The sequence below is a fragment of the Vipera ursinii genome (assembly GCF_947247035.1).
Source record: "Vipera ursinii genome assembly, chromosome: 1".
Lineage (NCBI taxonomy): Eukaryota > Metazoa > Chordata > Lepidosauria > Squamata > Viperidae > Vipera > Vipera ursinii.
The window spans coordinates 99,632,311-99,654,822 of NC_139512.1; the positions used below are offsets into that span (position 1 = coordinate 99,632,311).

At 39.1% G+C, this 22,512-nt stretch overlaps 2 protein-coding genes across 4 annotated transcripts in view; both read left to right on the plus strand.

Moving 5' to 3' along the window:
• Positions 1-2,886: 2,886 nt before the first annotated feature.
• RPL27A (ribosomal protein L27a) lies at positions 2,887-9,234 on the plus strand. Of its 2 annotated transcripts, XM_083348845.1 has the most exons (6): positions 2,887-2,931; positions 3,936-3,999; positions 5,310-5,385; positions 6,892-7,066; positions 7,241-7,274; positions 8,657-9,234. In XM_083348845.1, exons 1-6 carry the CDS (start codon positions 2,929-2,931, stop codon positions 8,815-8,817), a joined length of 513 nt encoding a protein of 170 aa, XP_083204971.1. In that variant the 5' UTR covers positions 2,887-2,928; the 3' UTR covers positions 8,818-9,234. The 2 variants fall into 2 exon arrangements, with proteins under 2 accessions (XP_083204971.1, XP_083204972.1); XM_083348846.1 differs by lacking the exon at positions 7,241-7,274 and having other exon boundaries at positions 8,657-9,224.
• A 7,740-nt stretch (positions 9,235-16,974) lies between these two features.
• TRIM66 (tripartite motif containing 66) overlaps positions 16,975-22,512 on the plus strand; it is a 64,225-nt gene continuing 58,687 nt past the window's right edge. Inside the window, exon 1 of one of the 2 annotated variants that reach the window (XM_083349591.1) lies at positions 16,975-17,608. The gene's annotated coding sequence lies outside the window, so the exon portion shown is untranslated. Of the gene's footprint in view, positions 17,609-19,265; positions 19,362-22,512 lie in introns of those variants that run through there. The other variant, XM_083349590.1, reaches the window with a different exon arrangement.

Sequence of the window (22,512 nt, forward strand, 5' to 3'; positions counted from 1 at the left end):
ATAAATGTGAGAAATAAATGCTTATTGTAGATCAGGATCCAGTATTAACTGTGAGCTTAGATGGCTTTAGGAAACAAAATCCTAAGACCTGCTCTAGTTAAAATGCATTGTGTTTTCAAATGAGGTATAATATCCTCTAAAACATGGGTGTCAAACTTGCTGTGTCATGTGATGTGTTGTGACATATTGTGACTTTTTGCATTGCCGGAGCTGGGGTGAGCACGGCCTCCATATGATGGAACCGGCTCATGGGCCGGCAGTTTGACACCCCTGTTCTAAAGCAATACAATGTTCTAAAAAGGGCAGTATTATTACCAGTCTTTGCTGGTCTTGACATATATCTACATTCTTCTGTGTTCCTTTTAAACACGTCTTAAATACACATCTTTGGAATCCAGCAAAGACAGTTCCACTTTGTTAAATCAATGGCTGAAGTTCTATACTTTTGAAACCTATGTGGGAGAGGAAGGAGACAAGACTATTGGAACTACATACGAACGCAGCATGAATCTTCTGAACCCCAGCGATTTGATAATTCTGTTTACTTACAAGACTTGGCACAGATAAGCGGCCTCAGTGATGCCTGAACATCAACATTCCGATAGTGTGCATATTTAAATTGGAATAGTCTTTTAGGCAAATGTTTATATTTACTTCGTCATGTGATAAGTCAACTCTCCCTTTAGAACATGTTGAAGGAAAAGTCATCATCATGGTTCATTCCAAGCCGGGAATAAACAACATGGCGACTGCTTTAGAAAGAAGGTTGCAGTTTATTGAACAGAGTCAGACAGAAAGATGGCTCTGGAAGAAAAGAGCAAGCACATGTGGAGAGTGGGTTTTTATACCCTCTGGGGCTTTTGTCTGGAGTTGTTTCCTGTTCCTGTTTGAGGCTTTGTATTTCCTGTGTCATATATTCTGACCTGAGTCTGGATGTGCCCTTTGGCATCTGTGGGATAATCCTATTATGTCTTGTCTTAGAGTTTGGGTGGGGTATGTAGATTTTAGGTGTCTTTGTCTTCTTAATCTTCTAGCTTCAAACTTACTGAATGGTTTACATCTGCATTTCTACAGAGCTGGTTTCTGCTTGGGGGAGAGACTTGGGACTATTAAGAAAACTGGGCATGCTTTTCTGCCTCTTTAAGATCCTTTGAGAAAATATATTTTTCTGCCCTTTTAATATTTCCTTCTCTGGGGGGCTGACTTCCCACAAACAGTAAAGCTAGCCTTTGAGTTTGCTAAACTTGCACAAGAGCAACAGCCAAGGCCAGATAACCCCATTTACATATCCATTTCATCAGAAGCAAGTTCTACTGTGCTTTGAGGAGTTGTAACCTCAGCAGTGTTTGATCTAATGCTAGCCAGAAACCTAGCTAGTGTAGACTGTTGCTTGTTTTGTCTCTAGAGCTCAATACCTCTTTAGTTCTGCTTCTTTAAGGGTTCAACACTATGTAAGAAAAACAAATGTACAAATAATTCAAATTGTATTTTGGCAACAGGGAAATTGGGAGAGTTGAAGCCCATGCATCTTAAAGTTGTCAAGATTTAGAAACAATTCTGTAGAATTGGAGCTTTGCTGGCTGAGGAATTCTGGGAGCTGAAGTCCACAAGTCTTAAAGTAGCCAAGGTTGAGGACCCCTGCTCTACAGGAAGGATGGGAGCACTGTCAAAACCTGCTCTGAATTTTGCTCCTTGCTTGGTCTCTGCAAGCTCCAATGAGTTAACCAGTACTTGCCATATGTATTTAACTGTACTTTGAAAGGCAGCACACAAATTTCTTGTCCAACTATATGTGCCATCAAGTCATTCTTCACTTTTACCAAGCAATGAAATAATTAATTTCATGTTCAGTTATGCAATTCATTTCTGGGAGCATGTCTTAACACAAGAACCATATCCCCTGGCTGCAAGTAGCATTAATCTCAGTGGACAGAAGCAGAAATGGGGCATAGGGAGAACTAGATTTAAATTCCTGTATTTTTGCTGTTCTACACTCGTGTGAAGGAAATGATTTAATTTTAATATAAAAATTCACACAGCAGGCAGGATTAGAAGCTTTGTTTAACGCAGAATTGCTGTCCCTTAAGAGAAATCAGACTATGGATTAAGTCTTTCTGAGGAATCCACATTCCTGTCCTCTTAAAGGTTGCATCAGGGCCAGAAATTCAAGAAATAAAGAGCTCCCCATTATGGAAGAGTAATAAGGGTTACATTGGGGTAGGATTCTCCATACTTGGCAACTTTTTAAGACTTGTGAACTTCAACTCCCAGAATTCCTCAACCAGTGCTGGTTGGGGAATTCTGGGAGTTGAAGCCTTAAAAGTTGCCAAGTTTGGAGAGCCCTGCATTAGGGACTCTGCCTGTGACATGTCCGCCTGCAGTAGCGGATTACTTTTGGGAGGCAGCTTTTGAGGAGCGGATCGCATTTCTTGGGTTGAGACAAAAACAGGACAGAGCTTTTTACAGAGCCTATTCTTTGAAGCGCTTAATTATAAATAAAGCAAATTAAAATCACACCCAATGCTAACTTTTAGCCTCATTTTTAAATTTAACAGCAGTTTTCTTCCTTCCATCGTCAGTGTTTTATTTAGGCAGCCAACAACCAAAACCCAGCGTGAAAACTGACTTCGAACAATCCAGGTAGGAAAACGGGACAGGATTGTTTGTAAGCGAAACGAAAGAAATTCTCTAACGCAACCCTATTCTTCTCAAATTCCTACCAAATCTAAAGAAGACCCGCTTCGGAGAAATCGGAAGCGGAAACGGGAGCACGAGAGAGAGAGGGAGAGAGAGAGAGAGAGAGAGAGTGTCTCTCTAGTTTCCGTTTCTCACGAGACCGCGAGAAAAGAACTTTTCCGGGAAGGGACGCTAAATCTCGCGATACGTTGCTTCCACTTCCTTCGTTCTTTTTGTCGCCGACCGAGCAAGATGGTAGGTCGGGAGCAACGTGGTTAGTCTCGGGCTCGGGGACTTCTGGCCCCCTTTTTGGGGGGGAGCGGTAGGGAGAGTCCCCGTCGGTTTCGCTTGCTGCTCTTGCCGGGGCTGCCCAGCCATGTTCCGAGGGGAGGTTGCTCCGAGGGCGGGAGACGCCTCTGCTAACTTCCCCGGGGGAGGGCTGTGCTCCAGGGATTGTTTGATGCGGTATTTAAGGCACCAGGCTAGAAACCAGGAGATTATGATATGATTGATTGATTGATTGATTGATTAGCCCTGATAAGATATGCATTGAAAGATTTTACCCTTTTACCAAAGCAGTCAAGATAAATACCTAATACCCCACCTCTTGTCCCAAAGGTGCTTTTTCAAGAGGCAACTGCACTTTCTTGTTTTTCTTTGAAGATTTCTCCGTTTCGCTTCTCATTGAAGAAGCTTTTTCAGCTCTTGACTTCAAAGAAAAACAAAGTCTAGTTTAGTTGCCACTTGAAAAAAGCACCTTTGGGACAATCACGAGAATCTCCATAGACATTTACTCCACCTGTTAAATCTCCTTCTCACCTTTGCTTTTCATTCGTCTAATTAAAATAGGTAAAACGTTTTTGTTTGTTTGTTAGGACTGTATTTTTTGTTGTTTTTCAGGTGGAAAGATGCAATTGATTTTGACGTAGATTTTCGGGGAAGGATGGGAAGACGTCCACCCGGCCTAGTTTTAATTTTGTTGGGTTTGGGCTTAATTATTGGGTTTGATTGAAGCCTACTCTTCCCTGAAAGAAAGGATCAGAGACTCTGCCACCACTAAAACAACTTCCCTCTGGTTTTTCCTCTATACGTCTTTAAAAAAAACCCTAAATCAGTGATGTAGACAAAATGCAAAAAAAAAAAAGTTTCTTTGTATAAAGTAGAGATTATAAAAAACCTTCTGCAGAGATGGGTGAAGTAAAGGAAAGAAAAAAATAAGAGTGCATTTATTATAACCAAATTTGTTTTTATATTTTTAGCCTTCCAGATTGAGGAAGACAAGGAAACTAAGGGGGCATGTCAGTCATGGCCATGGACGTATTGGTAAGCATTAGTGATACAAAGCTTTTGAAAATACAGAATTTTTTTCTCAAGCTATGCAATTAGAAATCCTGGAAAACACACACACACTTTTTGAGTATGTTTTTTCTATTACTTTAGCTGAACAATGGATAGTAATAGTTCATTTTATGGGAAAATGATGGAATTTGGTGAGGTGCCATATGAATGTGATTAAATTTCTGACAAGTATCAAAGGCCCTATTAAGTATCACTATCATCCAGGAACGTTGGGCTGAAGAGCACTCAAAGTATAGATCATTGTAGCTACTTGATTTCTTACTTAGAAAAAGCAGATTTGCACCTTGTTTTGCTTCTGATGAGGTAGAATATTTTGTTTGTGTTGAGGATGTATTGCCTTGAAAGTTGTGGCATTTTAAATTATTGAGATGAATGTTCTGGCTTTTATTTTATAATACTTTTATTGTAGTAGTAGCATCTGATTTTGTCCATAATAACCATTTAGTGGAGAGACATTTTTAATCATGAAGGTATTTACTCAGAAGTCGTTAATAGATGACATCAGAAGATTCTTTTGGATTGCAACCCTGAAAATGCTGTGCAGATTAGTGCAATTAATGCAGTATAATTAGGTAAATTTGCTACTACAGTTTTATATACACATAAAGAAAACAGCAGATATACTTGCTTTTAGTATATGAAAATTAGAGGTTACCAAAAAGCAAAGCTTCTCTTAGCGAAGATGGCTATCATATAGATCAGAATCGAGAAATCTCTCTTCTAGATGCTGTTGAATCGGTAAAATTCAACATTGTCTATGCTGACCATACTGTAACTTCCAGAAGGCCACAAGCTGCTATCTTTGGCTGCCAAGATTCATGTTGGATTTGACTATTGATGTAGATTGGCTTGCATAATACCTTCATGTGACATATCTTGCATTTGTACCCATCTTCTCTGAAGAAGGGTTAATAATCTCAAAGGCAAGACAAAAACAGTTTTGTCTAGATACTCTCAAGTCTTCACATCTGTGACAGTGATTGCTATCTGTGCAGATTCAAAGTATCTACATGGGGTATTAGAATGAAACTTACAAGGGTAGTCATTACATTAAAATAAATGTGTGTCCACCTTGGCAACTTTAAGACTTGTAGACTTCAACTTCCAGAATTCCCCAGCCAGCATGGGAATTGAAGTCGACAAGTGTTAAAAACTGCCAAGGTTGAACACCGCTTCATTAAAAGAAGGCTAAATGTAACAAATTAAGTAGCAGTCTAGACTGAATAACTTTTCTAGACTAAATTCCAATTGATAGCTTTTGTTTTTTACCATAGGTAAACACAGGAAACATCCTGGAGGCCGTGGAAATGCTGGTGGTATGCACCACCATAGGATTAACTTTGACAAATAGTAAGCTACTTTTCCTTTTTCTCTCACAACTGCCTTCTGTATTTCAGTTTTGTGTAATATAAAGAGCAGACCTAAGTTATGAACCAAGATCAATGTACCCTGGATACATTTTGTTACCTATTTACTGAAACAAAGCTGTACACAGTTTTATATTTACCCACTGTTTGAATTTTCTGACCAGATAATGGAAATTGCCCAGCTTAACACATCTAAAAGTCCGGGAAAATTGTTTTAATAAAATGTTAGGATTGCAATTGTCATTTCTAAATCATTATCAGAAGTGACTTACAAATAGCTGAGACTAGAGTCACATCTTGGTACTGCCAGTGATCTTGGTGTGCTATTGTACTCAGAGAGTAACAACTGACCTTTATTCACTGACTGTCTCTTTCCCAACACAGTCAGCCACCAGGTTAGTAACAGAATGATTTAAGAAATTACATGTTTTCTAAAATGAAATGACGTAACTAGCCACCATTCTTTCCTGTTACAAAAACACTTTTATACTTAGCCATTGATGGATCCTGGTATTTCTGCTTGAAAGTAGAAATAGCATAGGGAGAGAGTAGATGGAGGGGAATAGCATTGAGTACAGGAAATAAGTTTGTAATAACCATATTGATATAATTTATGTGTTGAAGATCTAGAAGTCTATGGAGATTCTTAGTCATCCAGGATGTCCCAAAGATGCTTTTTCACAAGGCAACTGGAATTTCTTTTTTCTCTTTGAAGATGTTTCGCTTCTCATCCAAGAACCTTCTTCAGATCTGAGTGGATGGTGGGGAATGGAAGGATTTATACTCCTTGCAGACAGCTGGTCATTTGCATTGTTTTAGAGAGTCCATGATGCCATCTGGAGGCTTATCTGTGTCATCAGGGTCACCTGAGTAGTGCAAATGGGTATGGAGACTTCTTGGAACTGTTGAAAGGACTGTTTTGTAAACTGAAAATAATGTTGTATACCTCCTGTTGAGAGAGGGTTGTTCAAAATATGACATCATCTATCTTCAGTGTATAACACAGTCCTTTCAACAGTTCCAAGAAGGCTCCACACCCATTTGCATATGTCCAGGTGGCATCAAGGATTTACTAAAAGAATGCAAATGACCAGCTGTCTGCAAGGCGTATAATTTGTTCCATTCCCCACCATCCACTCAAATCTGAAGAATGTTCTTGGATAAGAAGCAAAACATCTTCAAAGAGGGAAAAAAGAAAATCCAGTTGCCTCATGAAAAAGCACCATTGGGAAGATCTTAGAAGCTTGAATTGAAGACAAAAGGCATTTCTTCTACAAAGTATAGAATACCCTGTGGTAAGATGGGTGGCCAATTGGATGGGTAGGTAGGTAGGTAGATAGATAGATAGATAGATAGATAGATAGATAGATAGATAGATAGATAGATGATAGATATAGAAAGAATTTTGTATTTTCTAGTTAAGATTACCATTGAGTGTCATAATACATTTCCTAATAAATTTGCTTTGCATGTAATTTTTTTCCACTAGCCACCCTGGTTATTTTGGAAAGGTTGGTATGAGACATTACCACTTGAAAAAAAACCAGCACTTCTGCCCAACAGTGAATCTGGATAAGCTCTGGACGCTTGTTAGTGAGCAGACGAGGCTGAATTATGCTAAAAATCCAGCAGGACTAGCTCCAGTTATTGATGTTGTACGCTCTGTAAGTGTTCATCTGTTTTTTTGAAAATTCCTATTTATTATATCTGTCCATTCCAGTAAATGAGCAGCTTACAATATTAAAATATACAATTTAATATAAAATGTAATAGCCTGAACTAAAAACAACCAAAGCAATAAAAATATCACACACACACACACTTATTCCTTGGAACAGAACCAGATCTTAAAGGTCTTCCATAGCCAGGAGAGTGAGTACTGTGTGTATCTTTGGGGTGTGATATTCTGGAGGCCGAGGCAGCAACAGAGAAGGCACACTTACTTGTCCCACAAGATGACAATATTTAATAGAGGGGACCTTGAATGCACTTGCTGTGCCCGGATGTACCAAGTGGGCAGAAACAACTAGAAGTAGGTAGTCCCTCAGATAACAGGCCCTGTGTTGTGAATGGGTTTATAGGTAGCAACCAGCACCATAAATAGCACCCAGATCCATCTGCAGCCAATGCCTCTCACTTAGCAGTGATGATATAAGCAGCGTTACCACTCATGCAACTGCATTTTACCCTCCAGATTGGTTCTGGATGGTTTTCAAGGGAAGCCCCACGTAGAGCACAGTGTAATAGTCCAGTTTTGAACTGACGAAGCCATAAGTAACTCTGAAGGGCCTATTGGTCGAGGGAAGGGCACATCCAACGCACAAGATGGACTTGTGTAAAGGCTCTCCTGGCCACAACTGCCATGAAGCAGTAGCTGTGAGTCCAGGAGGACCCCCAAGTTGTGCATCAATCTTAACATGGGGAAGAGTAACCTTACCCAATTCCAGTGGTAAAAACATCCCAAACCACCCCCACCCCCGGGGGGGGGGGACAATCACAAGTCCATCCAGATTCAAAGATCTCAGTTTTATTTTAGAGGTTACATGATTTTACAAATTAAAATGTAATTATCTTTCAAGTTTTTGTTGGAAGAGATTTCAAACTTGGTGCTATAAGAGTCATCTTCGATGGGCAAAATGAGATACAGTGCACTCAAATAGAATTATGCTGTAAAACAGGGGTGTCAAACTGCTGGCCCATGGGCCGGATGCATCATCAGGAAACCATGTCGATCCCATTGCTGGCAATGGTGAAAAAGCTCTGATTCGTTGCGTGACATCATGAGTTTGACATGTCTGCTGTAAAAGGATAAAGGTTTCCCTTGTGTCCAACACTAGGGGGCAGTGTTCATCTCCATTTACTAGCTGAGGGAACTAGCATTGTTGAAACACTATATGCCGAGGTGCACATAATGCTGTTGCCTTCCCACTGAAGTGATGCCTATTTATCTACTTGTATTTGCTTGCTTTCAAACTACTAGATGGGTAGGAGCTGTGGCAAGGACGGGAGCTGATCCTGTCACACTGTCCTTTGGTCTCGGATTGCTAACCTTCCAGTACATTTTATACACAAGCTAGAGAGGATTTTTGATCAATTCCCACCCACCCACCCCAGTAAATGCAAAGAGGCATCAATTATTAGAATTGATACACAATATTTTAAAAATACTTGTCCATTGATTTTATTGACACTATGAGTAATGACTTCAAGGGACTACATGTTATTAATTTTAAGCTTGTTTTGATATTTTCCAGGGGTATTACAAAGTCCTGGGCAAAGGAAAGCTGCCCAAGCAGCCTGTCATTGTGAAAGCAAAATTCTTCAGCCGAAGAGCAGAAGAGAAAATAAAGGAAGTTGGAGGAGCCTGTGTCCTAGTGGCATAAATGTTTATATATGTATGCATACTAAATCATAGGCATGAATAAACTATTTCAGATGTTGGAGTGACTTTTCATCAGAATATTCTCGCAATTACATTCAATACTAGAAAGTTGATTTTTGAAGAATTGTAGAACTGGAAAATAACATTTAGGCCACCAATCCAATTTCCAGATTTGAGTTCCTCTCATTCAGGAATTAGGAAATCACCTCCTCCCCAGTTAGTTGATTCCACTATCAAAATTATGTTTGCAGTAGTTTTTTCCAGTGCTTAAAAGTTTTTTTCAGTGCTTAAAGCAAAATATTCCATTTTCCTTGTTCCTTATCTTGCACTGTGGGATAATAGAAAATTGCCCAGCCACATGTATGTTATTGTCCCTTGTACTTGAATTTGCATCACAACAATCTTAATAAAAATAGACAATTCCCACAGTCTTATAACAGTGGGAATAATACTCCCTATTATCTTTTGCTGTTTTATTCTGAATTGTGGCACTGAGGGACACCCTAACTTATTTTACATCCTACGCTGATAGTGTTGGGTAGGATTAAATCTATCCCAGAGAGAAAAAAGCTGAAAAAATAAGTATGAATGCAAAATTACAGGCAAGGCATGTCAAATGTCTTACAATAGTCCAGCTCTAGCCACCGTTACCTGCCTAGTTAATGGGGAATAGCCTAGTGATGTACTCAAGAATGAACTCTCCACTTGGACTGGGCAGACATTTCTTTCCAGGGATCTGGGTTTGGTGCTGCCTGGGAAAGAGGGTCAAAAATACACTACCTTCCTTAATTGAAGAGTTTGTCCCATAAAATGGAACAGGAAGAAAGAAGTCAAGCCCAGGAGATGACAGAAGTGGGAAAGAATACAAGGGCAACATCTCAGTAGCAGTCTACCTTTGTTTAATTTCGTTTTCTTGGGATATGTGATTGGTTTTGGGTTCTAGAGATTGGTCACCCTTCCCCCTCAGTTTTAGTTTAAAACCTGATGAGTTGGGCCTTTTTGTTTACTTGGGGTCTTCCGTCCCTTCCTATTGAGACCTCAAACTTAATTGCTGCCTTCACTTCTGTTACTCGCTACTCCGGCCTCTTGTTTTCTGTTGGCTCCCTTCTGTCTTTGGTGCTCGTCTCTGCTCTGGTCAGGCCTCCGTTCAGCTTTCCGGTCGGCTTAGCTCTGTCTGATCTGCTTCTCTCAGCCGGCCGCTCATCTTGAGAAATCAGAGGTCTGGCTAGAAGCCTCTCTTGCTGCTGCTGTGTTTCTCCCCCTCCCCTCCCCAGGTTTTGCCACCTCCCAATTCCTCACAGCGGAGGGATTGCTGTGTAGGCCTTTTGTCCTCTGCCAGCCCAGGCTAGCAGGAGGCTGGGGAGGGAACGCCGTTCCAGTCCTCCACCTGAGTCAAGGCTCCCCTGGGGAGTGTTGTGAGGCAGGGAGAAGGCTGTGGGAATCGGTCTCTTTGCTTTGCTGGGCCCTGGTCAGGATGCCTTGATTGGGGTGCGGTTCTGCAATTGCTGAATAAATGCTGTGACCCACCAGTTCGCTGCTTCCGACGGTCTCCCTCGTCTGCTGTTCTCATGCTGGTTCAGTGCTCTCAGATGCCTTTTTCCCCCCAGCCTTGGGCTGCTTAGTTGTGTTCCAGAGCTGGCTCTCTCCTTCCCTGTTGCCGGCCACATGCAGCCATTCACTCGATGTGCTCCCGTTTGCTGGCATTTTTCTCCTTGCCCCAATTTTTTCTTTTCCTTTATCCTTTCTTCCTTATCTAACTTTCTACTTCTTTTTCCTCCCTTCCCCCCCCCTCCTAGTACCTTCCTACTTAGTTTGGTTACTTCCCTCCCTGTGATCCGATACTGCTTATTTCTGATTAGCTACAATTTTAGGATCCTTGCACAGATGCTATTGCCAAGCCAAGTAACCCCCATCCTGTATCTTCAGATTCCCTTAATCAAAGCACTGTACTTGTTATCTAATCAGGAGGGTAGAATATTTTTGTTGAGGAAAATGCTAGAATGTTAAAATCTCAGTTGGAATAAAGGCACGATTGAGGTATACAGTGGGACAAAAAAGTATTTAGTCAGCCATCAATTGTGCAAGTTCTCCCACTTAAAAAGATGAGAGAGGCCTGTAATTTTCATCATAGGTATACCTCAACTATGAGAGACAAAATGGGGGGAAAGAATCCAGGAAATCACATTGTAGGATTTCTAACGAATTTATTTGCAAATTATGGTGGAAAATAAATATTTGGTCAATAACAAAAATTCATCTCAATACTTTGTTATATACCCTTTGTTGGCAATGACAGAGATCAAACGTTTTCTGTAAGTCTTCACAAGATTTGCACACACTGTTGCTGGTATTTTGGCCCATTCCTCCATGCAGATCTCCTCTAGAGCAGTGATGTTTTGGGGCTGTCGCTGGGCAACACGCACTTTCAACTCCCTCCAAAGGTTTTCTATGGGGTTGAGATCTGGAGACTGGCTAGGCCGCTCCAGGACCTTGAAATGCTTCTTACGAAGCCACGCCTTCGTTGCCGGGGAGGTGTGTTTGGGATCATTGTCATGCTGAAAGACCCAGCCACGTTTCATCTTCAATGCCCTTGCTGATGGAAGGAGGTTTTCACTCAAAATCTCACGATACATGCCCCCATTCATTCTTTCCTTTACACGGATCAGTCGATACATGCCCCCATTCATTCTTTCCTTTACACGGATCAGTCGTCCTGATCCCTTTGCAGAAAACAGCCCCAAAGCATGATGTTTCCACCCCCATGCTTCACAGTAGGTATGGTGTTGTTTGGATGTAACTCAGCATTCTTTCTCCAAAAGTTTACCAAAAAGTTCTACTTTGGTTTCATCTGACCATATGACATTCTCCCAATCCTGTTCTGGATCATCCAAATGCTCTCTAGCAAACTTCAGACGGGCCCGGACATATACTGCCTTAAGCAGGGGGACACGTCTGGCACTGCAGGATTTGAGTCCTTGGCGGCGTAGTGTGTTACTGATGGTAGCCTTTGTTACTTTGGTCCCAGCTCTCTGCAGGTCATTCACTAGGTCCCCCGTGTGGTTCTGGGATTTTTGCTCACCGTTCTTGTGATCATTTTGACCCCACGGGGTGAGATCTTGCGTGGAGCCCCAGAACGAGGGAGATTATCAGTGGTCTTGTATGTCTTCCATTTTCTAATAATTGCTCCCACAGTTGATTTCTTCACACCAAGCTGCTTGCCTATTGCAAATTCAGTCTTCCCAGCATGGTGCAGGTCTACAATTTTGTTTCTGGTGTCCTTCGACAGCTCTTTGGTCCTGGCCATAGTGGAGTTTGGAGTGTGACTGTTTGAGGTTGTGGACTGGTGTCTTTTATACTGATAACAAGTTCAACCAGGTGCCATTCATACAGGTAACGAGTGGAGGACAGAGAAGCCTCTTAAAGAAGTTACAGGTCTGCGAGAGCCAGAAATCTTGCTTGTTTGTAGGTGACCAAATACTTATTTTACAGAGGAATGTACGAATTAATTCATTAGAAATCCTACAATGTGATTTCCTGGATTCTTTCCCCCCATTTTGTCTCTCATAGTTGAGGTATACCTATGATGAAAATTACAGGCCTCTCTCATCTTTTTAAGTGGGAGAACTTGCACAATTGGTGGCTGACTAAATACTTTTTTGTCCCACTGTATGAAATCGTGTCTAGCATAGAGAAAAGTTTCTGGACAGACCAAAGAAAGCAGTTTTTACTGTGCCCTACTAACTTGGAAATTCATTATTACAAGACTATCCTGAAAGGTAAGAAAGCTGAGTACTTAGCTATCTTACACATATGTAATCTGCATCTCTGATAAGCATTTCTTCCATCATTGAAATTAACAATGAAGTCTAAAAACCTAGATTTGAACCTTGTGGGGTTCTCTCCCCCCCTGAAACTTTTAAAAATATCTTTACAAGTTTTGAACTTTGCAGTTCTAATATCCATTCCTCACTGCCTCCTTTCTAGGACTGAGGGAGAGAAAATGGTTCAAGGTCACTAGTTTGCTTTGTGTCTGAAGTGGTACTAGAACTCATGGTCTCAGTTTCTAGCATGATGCTTTAAACCACTACACCAAACTGGTTCTCCATAATAAAGAAATGTTTTTAATTAATAAGAAACATCTTACTATAAATAAAACAGGATATTGGGAACTGCTAGAACATGGGAATTTCATTTCAACCTTCAAAATCTGATGCCCAAATAATTAAGCAGAAATCAATCAGCTTTGGTTTTTTTATATTTTTATTGAAATATAGATTTCACATTACTTCATCACTGTCAGTTGCAGATGAATTCTGTAATCAATTACTAAAGCGCCTTCTTCTTTCCTCCGATTCTATAGTATCCCTGAAAAAATAATAATTCAAAAGTAGTATTCAATCTATATCAATTTACCGTTATATAATCAGGCTTGTTTTGTCTACCAGTTTATAGCAATTCAGCAGCCTCTCTTCAATTATCAAAATAATAAACCTCATCTTTTACATCTGCCAGCTATATCAGGCTTTCTTCCTGAGGCTGCTTCTCCCAAGCCACATGGACCACTCTTTCTCCAAATAGGGCATGTGTTATGAGCAGGCAGGAGAAAAATGAGTTAATAAGATTAAGCTAGGCATCCAAAACTTGGGGGCACATAGTGGTGGGGCAACTGGGGTTTTGCACAATGATATTAGTGTGACTGGCTGGAGTGTGGGGAGTTGGGTGGCATTTCTCAATGGCAGTGGTGGCACTGGGGCTGAAGTTGAGGCCAGGGAGAAACTACTAAAGGCTCTGGGCCTTTTACTTCAGCTCCAACCCTAGTGATGCTGAGTGATGCTGTGCAGGGGGGCAAAAAGGTATGTATAAGCAATGAATTAAGATTAGTAGTCTTCCTACAGGAATCATAGCACAGCAAAATGTATCACAATGCAACTCTAGCTCCATGGAAACAAAAGGTATTGCAGTTAGAAAATTTCACTTACTGTTTACAGAACAATGTAACAAATCTAACAAGCCTGATATACTAATATCTAAAGAAATACATAGGACAATATAGATTCTATGGAGAATTCTATGCAAGCATAGAATTAGGCAAATCCTGACTCACTGATAGAGAACTTTAAAATTTGCTAACTATAGCAAGTTTAAACATGTACCAAAATAGAAAAATCAAAGTCAATGCCTATTTGAAAACATCTGAAATAATTTTAATAGCAAATAGAATACAATGATCAATTAATTATCCATGTTTTGGGGCACAATTTCAGGTATGAGTGAAGCCCATTTTGGAGCTTTAGATAAAACTTTGAGTTTTATTTCATTACCAAGTAATAGCTTCTTTTATAACTTATTTACAAATAACATAACTAAAGTAGTTCTAGTAATTTATTTCTTGAAGAATTTCTTTTAGAAAGCAAAATACTCCTTTTTGCTATTTTATTTTGTTTTAAATTTTAAAGTGTAAACTACTTGCCTCAGAACTACCATGTAACAACAAGTTATCCCCTATCCCCAGTAATACAGCAAGTTTGCTATAATTCGTATCTGTTACCAACCTGGCAACTGACTCTGCTAATGAATCACAGAGTCAGTGAATAAAGGTCAGTTATTACTCTTCGAGGACTATAGCACACCATGATGATTGATGACATCCAGATGTGACTCTAGTCTCGGTCACAAATAATTTCTTGCTGAAAGACCTTCAGCTTAATAGATTAATTCCATCTATACTTATGGCACATATTATGAATGCTTTATTAGTTGCAGAGTTAAAAAGAATCTGAGCAAAAGTATACACTAGCCTTTCTCAAATCAGCAGAAATGCAGGAATATTGTACATGTTTAGGTTTGAAAAAAAAGGATATAAAAGATTTGTATGCAAAACTACGCTGCTCCGCATCTACAGATTTTGGCAGAAATTATCTTGGAAATTGTGCTGAAAATTCAACATTTTGGTCATCGCTATTTTTTTTTCTATAAGTGCAATTTTTAAAAAATTTATCTCGATTTAAATAATTTTTAAAAATATCTCTTCCACCCTACCCTACCTGACGGATAGGCATTGTTTTAGCTTCCCTTACTCACAAAATCTAAAGTACATTACGTAACACCACTGCTTTTTCTTTTTTTAGAATTAAATAAAAACTAACCCATGCTGATTTATTTGCTCTCTCCCTAAAAGCCCCTGGCAACACTCACCGTCTTGCAAAGCGCAACACAGGAAAGACAGAGAAACGGAAGACGGCTTTTTAAAATAACGCTTCCCAGCATGCTCTCGGAGAAAAGACGCGGGAAAGGGAAGCGTAGCCGCTCAACATCCGATAATGGCAGGAAAGCGCCGGTAGTCCGTACAGAGACAAGTCGTGCTAGCCCTTGATAACTCTATGATAGAGATGATAGACATTCCCCATGGGATCCTGAAGGTTGTACGATGCTGGTGTCGACTCCGCCTTCTCTAAATAACGATGATGTCACCCGCGCGCTCTGAGCCGGCATCTTCGATTTGATCGGATAAGTCACGTGAGAGAATACAAAGCAGCTGTTTGGAGATTGGTTATCGGTTGTTCGTCGTTTAGTTGAATTCATGAAAGTACAATTGTTACTAAGCTGCGCATGGCAAATTTCTACGATTATTTGTTATTTATGAAATAAAGCGAAAAGATAACAGGGAGCGTGTTATTCGGTTAAAATAAGCGGGTCTAGGACGACCTGTACTTTGAAAGGAGCGGCTTGGGGGTTCCTTAAATTTCTTAGCTTTTTTGGTTGTATTTGCTCCAAATACGATCGTAGCTGTGCATCTAGGAAACTTACTTCAAGGCGTGGATTGTTTAATCCAGCGTTTCCCAACCTTAGGAACTTGAAGATGCGTGGACTTCAACTCCCAGAATTCCCCAGCCAGCTATGCTGGCTGGGGAATTCTGGGAGTTGAAGTCCACGCATCTTCAAGTTCCTAAGGTTGGGAAACGCTGGTTTAATCTTCTGTCGCTATGATCTTGCAAAGAATGTTAAGATTGATTTTTTTTAAAAAAAGTATTACAAAGAAGCGTGCATGTGGTTTGCTGAGCTTTTTTTTTTAGTAATGATTACTAACGGAATTGTCGCATCAAAAATGGACCCCCAGATAATTGGAATCAGACCCAATACAGCCAAATTCCAGCCAAGTGCTTAATATGTGGATATGAATAGTAAACTTCAAATGATATTTTTTCTAGAATTTTTTTTGCTTACCCTTGATTCTGCATCTGTTCAATGAAAATTACACAATATGCATTAAATATTAACAAACCAAAGACAACCATTCATCCTTAATTACTTTACAATTTATCATGAAGAGAAGGTGCAGAAATATGGTGGGATAGTAATGGAATTAATTTTAGGGAGTAATTTAATGGCAAGCATAGGCAAGCTCATAAGCTAAAACAATTGCATGGCAACTAAAATCAAAATAGGTCAAATAGTATTTTTCCCCTTGAGAAAGAATATTCTGTCAGGATTTGGTTACAAAGTTTTGCATGGTTTGCAAAAAGAACCAATGAACTGATCCTGGAAGAAATGTACTGATATTTGAGACAATGATTAGCAAACAGAAACTTGGAGAAATGATACAAGCATATGAGGAATTAGAAAAAAAACTACCATATGACAATGGGAAATGGAAGATAGTAGATGGATGACATCAAAAAGATAACCTGAATGTTTCTGAAAGATCAAAATTCCTGCTAAAGACAGATGGAGAGGGCAAGCACTTCTGAGCTTGATGTTAATGGTGGTACACTGGTACCTAAAATGTTCTGTCATTCTATTGTACTTCTTCCGTATGATGCCTACACTACGATACAAACCTATATGTATCTACTTAGGAATAAGCCTGAGTAACGCTACTGGTACTTATGTTCAGGTAGGTGCATATGATTGTAGCTGTAATTTTTAATGACACAGCAAATTAAGGTATTTTTTTTTTTAAAAAAAACCTTTCAGGTTTATTTGAAGTAACTCGAATATGCGTCAGTTTCTGGAAGCTTGTCTTTCTCCAAGAAGCAGTATTGTTATTATCAGAGAATGCTGTCTGGTGGCTCCCAGGGGGAGGGCGTTCTCTGTGGGCGCGCCTGACCTATGGAACCGTTTACCGGTTGAGCTCCGGATGGCTCCCGACCTTCGCTCCTTCCGACGCGACCTAAAAACACATCTGTTTAAGCAATCCGGTCTGGTCTGATGGGTTCTTTTGTAATTATTATCTTAAAGTAACTATCTTCTACATTTGGGCTAAATTAGGGTTTAATTTATTTTCAATATCTATATTTGTACATTCTATTATTTATGTCACTGTTCACCGCCCTGAGTCCTTAGGGAGAAGGGCGGTATACAAATCAAATAAATAAATAAATAAATAAATAAAAAATAAATAAATAAAATAAATAAAATAAATAATTACTTTTAATCGACACAATGATTAAATATAACAATGTAGGTTTGCAGAAAACATCCTGCAGAAAACACACCTCCACAACACACTCCTTTCAGCAGTTCCAAGAAGACTCCACACCTGTTGCACTACTCAGGTGACCCTAAGGACACAGGCAAACCTTCAAGTGGCCTCAAGGACTCTCTAAAAAATGCAAATGCTGTCTGCAAGGAATATAAATCCTTCCATTCCCCGCCATCCCGTCAGAGATGAAGAAGCTCCTTGGATGAGAAGTGAAACATCTTCAAAGAAAAACAAGGAAGTCCAGTTGCCTCTTGAAAAAGCACCTTTGGGACAACCATGACCTGGGTGACTAAGCATCTCCATAGACGTTTGTAGATTTCAATTGATTAACCAGAAATATTTGTAAGTACTTTACAGCATAACTTTATTTCTACAGTGTAACATTAAAAAGAATCATTAATGTAGTAAAATGTGTTTGTAGAGTGGTACTTTTTGCACTAGATTTTGTACTATATATTCTGTCATGTTCCTCTGTAGTTATTTGAATTAGAGACCGCAATAAGAACTTTGCCTAAAAGCACACATGTTGTGTGATCCTATTGGTTTGCTTTCCAGTATGGCATGAATTTATCCACATTACACAGGGATTCTTTCAAGAATAATATAGCATGCTGATTATTTATGTTTCCTTACTGGCTGCCTGATAAGATATTTTAATAAATGCATCCATTATTAAGTAAATATGTGCACAGATAGTCCTTGACTTGTGGCTGATCGATCAGCTGAAGCTATAACAGTGGCCCACAAAGGTATTTATAACCTGGTTCTGAAGCCACCCCTCTCCATGGTCATGTGATTGTATGTCAGGGGCTCAAGCTACTGTCCTGCCTTTATGGCTGTTTACAGCATGCTGACCATGTTTTACATTTTTTTTGCCTTAGCCTGGTATTTACTCTTGCCAAAAATGACCCACAGTGAACAATTGGTTCAATTTATAACTGCAGCATTTGCTTTACAACCATGGCAGTCACTTTACAACTGCTTCAAAAAAAGGTTGCAAAAATGAGTCTGGTCACATGGTGACCCACTCTATAACTCTCGTGACTGATGATCGTAATGGATCATTACGGTTGTTAGTTGAGGATTGCCCATAAAAGGATTTTCCTCCCCCCCCCCATTTTCCAGATTGTCAAACTGAATGAATGGATGAATGTACTTTAGAAGGGCCTTGGAGCTGCTATCATATAGTATATCTTAATAGAACTTACTCTACAACAATTTCTTCCAATCTCTGATATCATTTGTAGGTCAAAATACCTAGTACACGCCATAATCTAGAAGCCAAATTCTGAATTTCCATGTTAGAATTAGGGTTCATTATCAAGTGTTTGTGTGATTCTGTGAATTTATGAAATAATAAATGTGTTTCCATTCTTTATTCTGTTTTTTGGTATTTTCATTTGAGGTTTCTTAATTGTGTAGTATCACAAAGAGGCAGTTGTAGACCTAAAATGTACATCTTGAAAAATTTGTTGCATTATATTTTGGAAGTTATTCATACTTGTGAATTGATACTGAGTTAAATTCCTGTCTCTGGTGTAGCACGTCAGGTTAGGATGGAAGAAGAGAATCTTGGACTTTTCATTGAATCCAATGAAAATACTTTATTTTCTGTTTTGTGGAATTTTGTTAAACCAAAGTTAACTGCTTGATATTTATGTACCAAATCTTCAACTTTATTCATTTTTATATGGGCGGTTTATAAAAACAAATAAATAAATAAATAAATAAATACACAACAAGTCTTAACAATTACATCAGTATTGTATAAAACCACAGAAAAGTAACATTAAGTCATGCACATATGCTATTTTGGTGTGTTTTTTGTTTTGCCAGCAAAAGGAATCTAATAGTAAACTTAGCCTGAACTGAGTGACTGTCATTTGAAAACAGGATAACACCATAATTCGTCTTGTATTGAGTTCACACTGTACTATATCATTATGTGTGTGTTTGGGATTGCTTTTCCCTGTAGTATCTCTGAACACTGAATCCCTAGGCTGCTTTTTAAATTAAAGAACAGCTACTACAATTCACGGCTGTGAGCTGTGAGCTGTGAACTGTTGTGGCCAAAATCAAGTGCCAGGCTGCAAATGTGAGTATAAATATGCTGCGCATATTCACATTAGATCTATTTGGGGTTTGCTTGTTGTCTTTTTCTTTTTTGAAACTGATAAGAAAGCTGATTAACAGAAATAATATTTTAAAATGTTTGATTAGAAAATTAGTAATTACAAATTTATTAACCCATCAAAAATCAGAATGCTGAACAAAGTAGAAAAGGGGAGACAGAATCCTTTAATAATTCTATTTCCTTATTTTCTTCTGTTATAAATCAAAATATATTTTTTAAAAAGCAAATGAGGTGAGGAGAAAGGAGAGAGAAGAATCAATCAACAGTTATATTCTCATAGGCCCATGCAAGGCACCAGGTGCAAAACTCTAATTAATATGTTAGCAGCATGGAGAGGAAAGAAAACATGTAAGGATTTTATTTAAATGAGATTACAGGAAATAGTGAAAATCAATGCAAAGCAATGAAAGAGATGATAATGGAGCATCAGCTACACTTTTCGCATTCACAGTTAAATGATAAATTATTGCATATGGTTGGTCTAATATGTATTTACCATTTTATTTGTCAGAATTGATTGCACTGTTGCAACAAGGGTAAGGATGGGGATGATCGTTGTATTTGCCACGTTCTATAGTAATCTAACTGAAGTGTTCATAGACTAGGAAGCCCATTTACCCTATAGATGAAGAATACTCAAAAACTTAGTGATCAGTGACTTAGTGAGGAAAGAAAGAAAGAAAGAAAGAAAGAAAGAAAGAAAGAAAGAAAGAAAGAAAGAAAGAAAGAAAGAGGAAGAAAGTGCAGGAATGTATTTTGAGTGAGATCTTGATAGGTCTTAGGGGGAAGCAATTCAAAGAGGAGCAGAAGATTAAAGTGTTGCACTGTTGCAATATAAATTCCTTTGTTTTATTGCATTGTGACATCTTATGCAGGTATGACAGGGATGGAAGTCAGACAGCATTATGAATTTTTCATTTTGAGAAAAATGTCATGTCCTCTGAACCCATCTAGTTAAAGAAAAGTGCTGAAAATAGCAATGTGAAATGTAAGACAAGTGTGAGATTTTTAATTTGGGTAAAAGAGAAAACACATTGCCTGAAAATGATTGTGGAATAGAATAGAATAGAATAGAATAGAATAGAATAGAATAGAATAGAATAGAATAGAATAGAATAGAATAGAATAGAATAGAATAGAATAGAGCTGGAAGGGATCTTAGAGGTCTTCTAGTCCAGCCCCCCGCTCAAGCAGGAAAAGCTATACCATCTCAGTCAAGTGACTGTCCACTCTCTTCTTAAAAACCTCCAGTGATGGAGCGCCCATGATTTCCGAGGGCAAGCTGTTCCACTGGTTAACTGTCCTCACGGTTAGAAACTTTCTCCTTAGTTCCAGGTTGCTTCTCTCTTTGGTCAGTTTCCAACCATTGTTTCTTGTCCTGCCCTCTGGTGCTTTGGAGAATAATTTGACCACCTCTTCTTTGTGGCAGCTCCTCAAATACTGGGATACTGCTATCATGTCACCCATGTTTCTTCTTTTCTTTAGACTAGCCAAACCCAAGTCCTGCAGCCGTTCTTCATATGTTTTAGTCTCCAGGCCTTGGATCATCTTAATTGCTGTTCTCTGAACTTTTTCCAAACTCTCAACATCTTTTTTGTAGTATGCTGACCAAAATTGGTTGCAGTATTCCAGGTGTGGTCTCACTAGGGTTTTATAAAGTGGTAACTAATACCTCGCGTGATCTTGATTCTGTACCTCTGTTTATGGAACCCAGTATTGTATTAGCTTTTTTGGCTGCTGCTGCACATTGCTGGCTCATAGTCAAGTGATCATCCACTAGGACTCCAAGGTCCCTCTCACAGTTACTGTTTTTGAACCAGGTCTCACATAATCTGTACTTATATCTTTGATTTTTCCTGCCTAAATGTTAAACTTTGCTTTTCTCCACATTAAAATTCATTGCTCCAGTTTGTCAAGATCTTTTTGATTCCTGAGCTTGTCTTCTGCAGCATTGGCTATTCCTGCCAGTTTGGTGTCATCTGCAAATTTGATGAGTTCCCCTTCTATTCCCTCATTTAAGTCATTGATGAAGATATTGAAGAGTACTGGGCCTAAGATGGAACCTTATGGTACCCCACTGCTTACTTCTCTCCATGTGGATATGGCACCATTGAGGACTACTCGTTGAGTACGGTTTGTCAGCTAGGTACAAATCCATCTGGTGATGATGTTGTCTATTCCACCTTTTTCTAGCTTACCAAGCAGTAGATTGTGGTATACTTTGTCGAATGTTTTACTGAAATCTAAGAATTATAAAATTGGTTATAAAGTAAGTATGAGTTAGTAGTCGGGCTCTGAAGCACTGCTTGGATTTGATTCCCAAAAGAGTTCTTGGAATGCAAATAGTGGCATGAATTAAACTCTTCTCTGCCATTCGGTAATATAATAACCATGCCTTTTTGCAGGGTTGCATGGCAGCTGCTTTAAGGAGTTCCTGTCAGCCTTGTAAGATAGTCCAGACAAGCACACCCAGAAGTGCTAGCTCTACCTTTATTGTAAGGTTCCATTAACAAAATTTTGCAAGTCTGAAAGTATATCTCCTCTTTCTGTCACCTTTACACTTCAGGAAACTAGGGAAGGTTTTTTTCCCCTGAGATGTTTTATCACACCCACATTCCTTCTACAGGCTCATCTGCCACTTCTCTGACTGATGTCTAGTCTGTGGTTCTTCCACCTGTCCCCCAAGTCATTGCCACATACCATTACTGTTACAGGGAAGACCTCAAGGCAGCAAACATAATGCTTCCTTTCCACAACAACCATGTAAGGTAGATTGGGGTTAAAGAGAATGATTGCCTGATGTCACTTTGGTTTCCCACTAAACAGTTAAGGGATAAGGTTGAGTTTGAAATTTGTAGCTAGAAATTTTGCTTCAAGCCAATAACAATGTATGGTTCATGAGAATAAGAATTAACCATTACAAACAATGTCATTCCTCCTATTTTATTAACTACATTATTGCCAGTATTCTCTTTTTAAAGTGTTTCAATATCATACAATTATTTTAGTGTTAGGACTTTATATTCTTTTTTTTAAAAAAGCACAACTCCTCATTTAGTGGCCAAGTTCCATTCCAAAGACCAGGTTATTAAACAAAATATTCCTTAATATA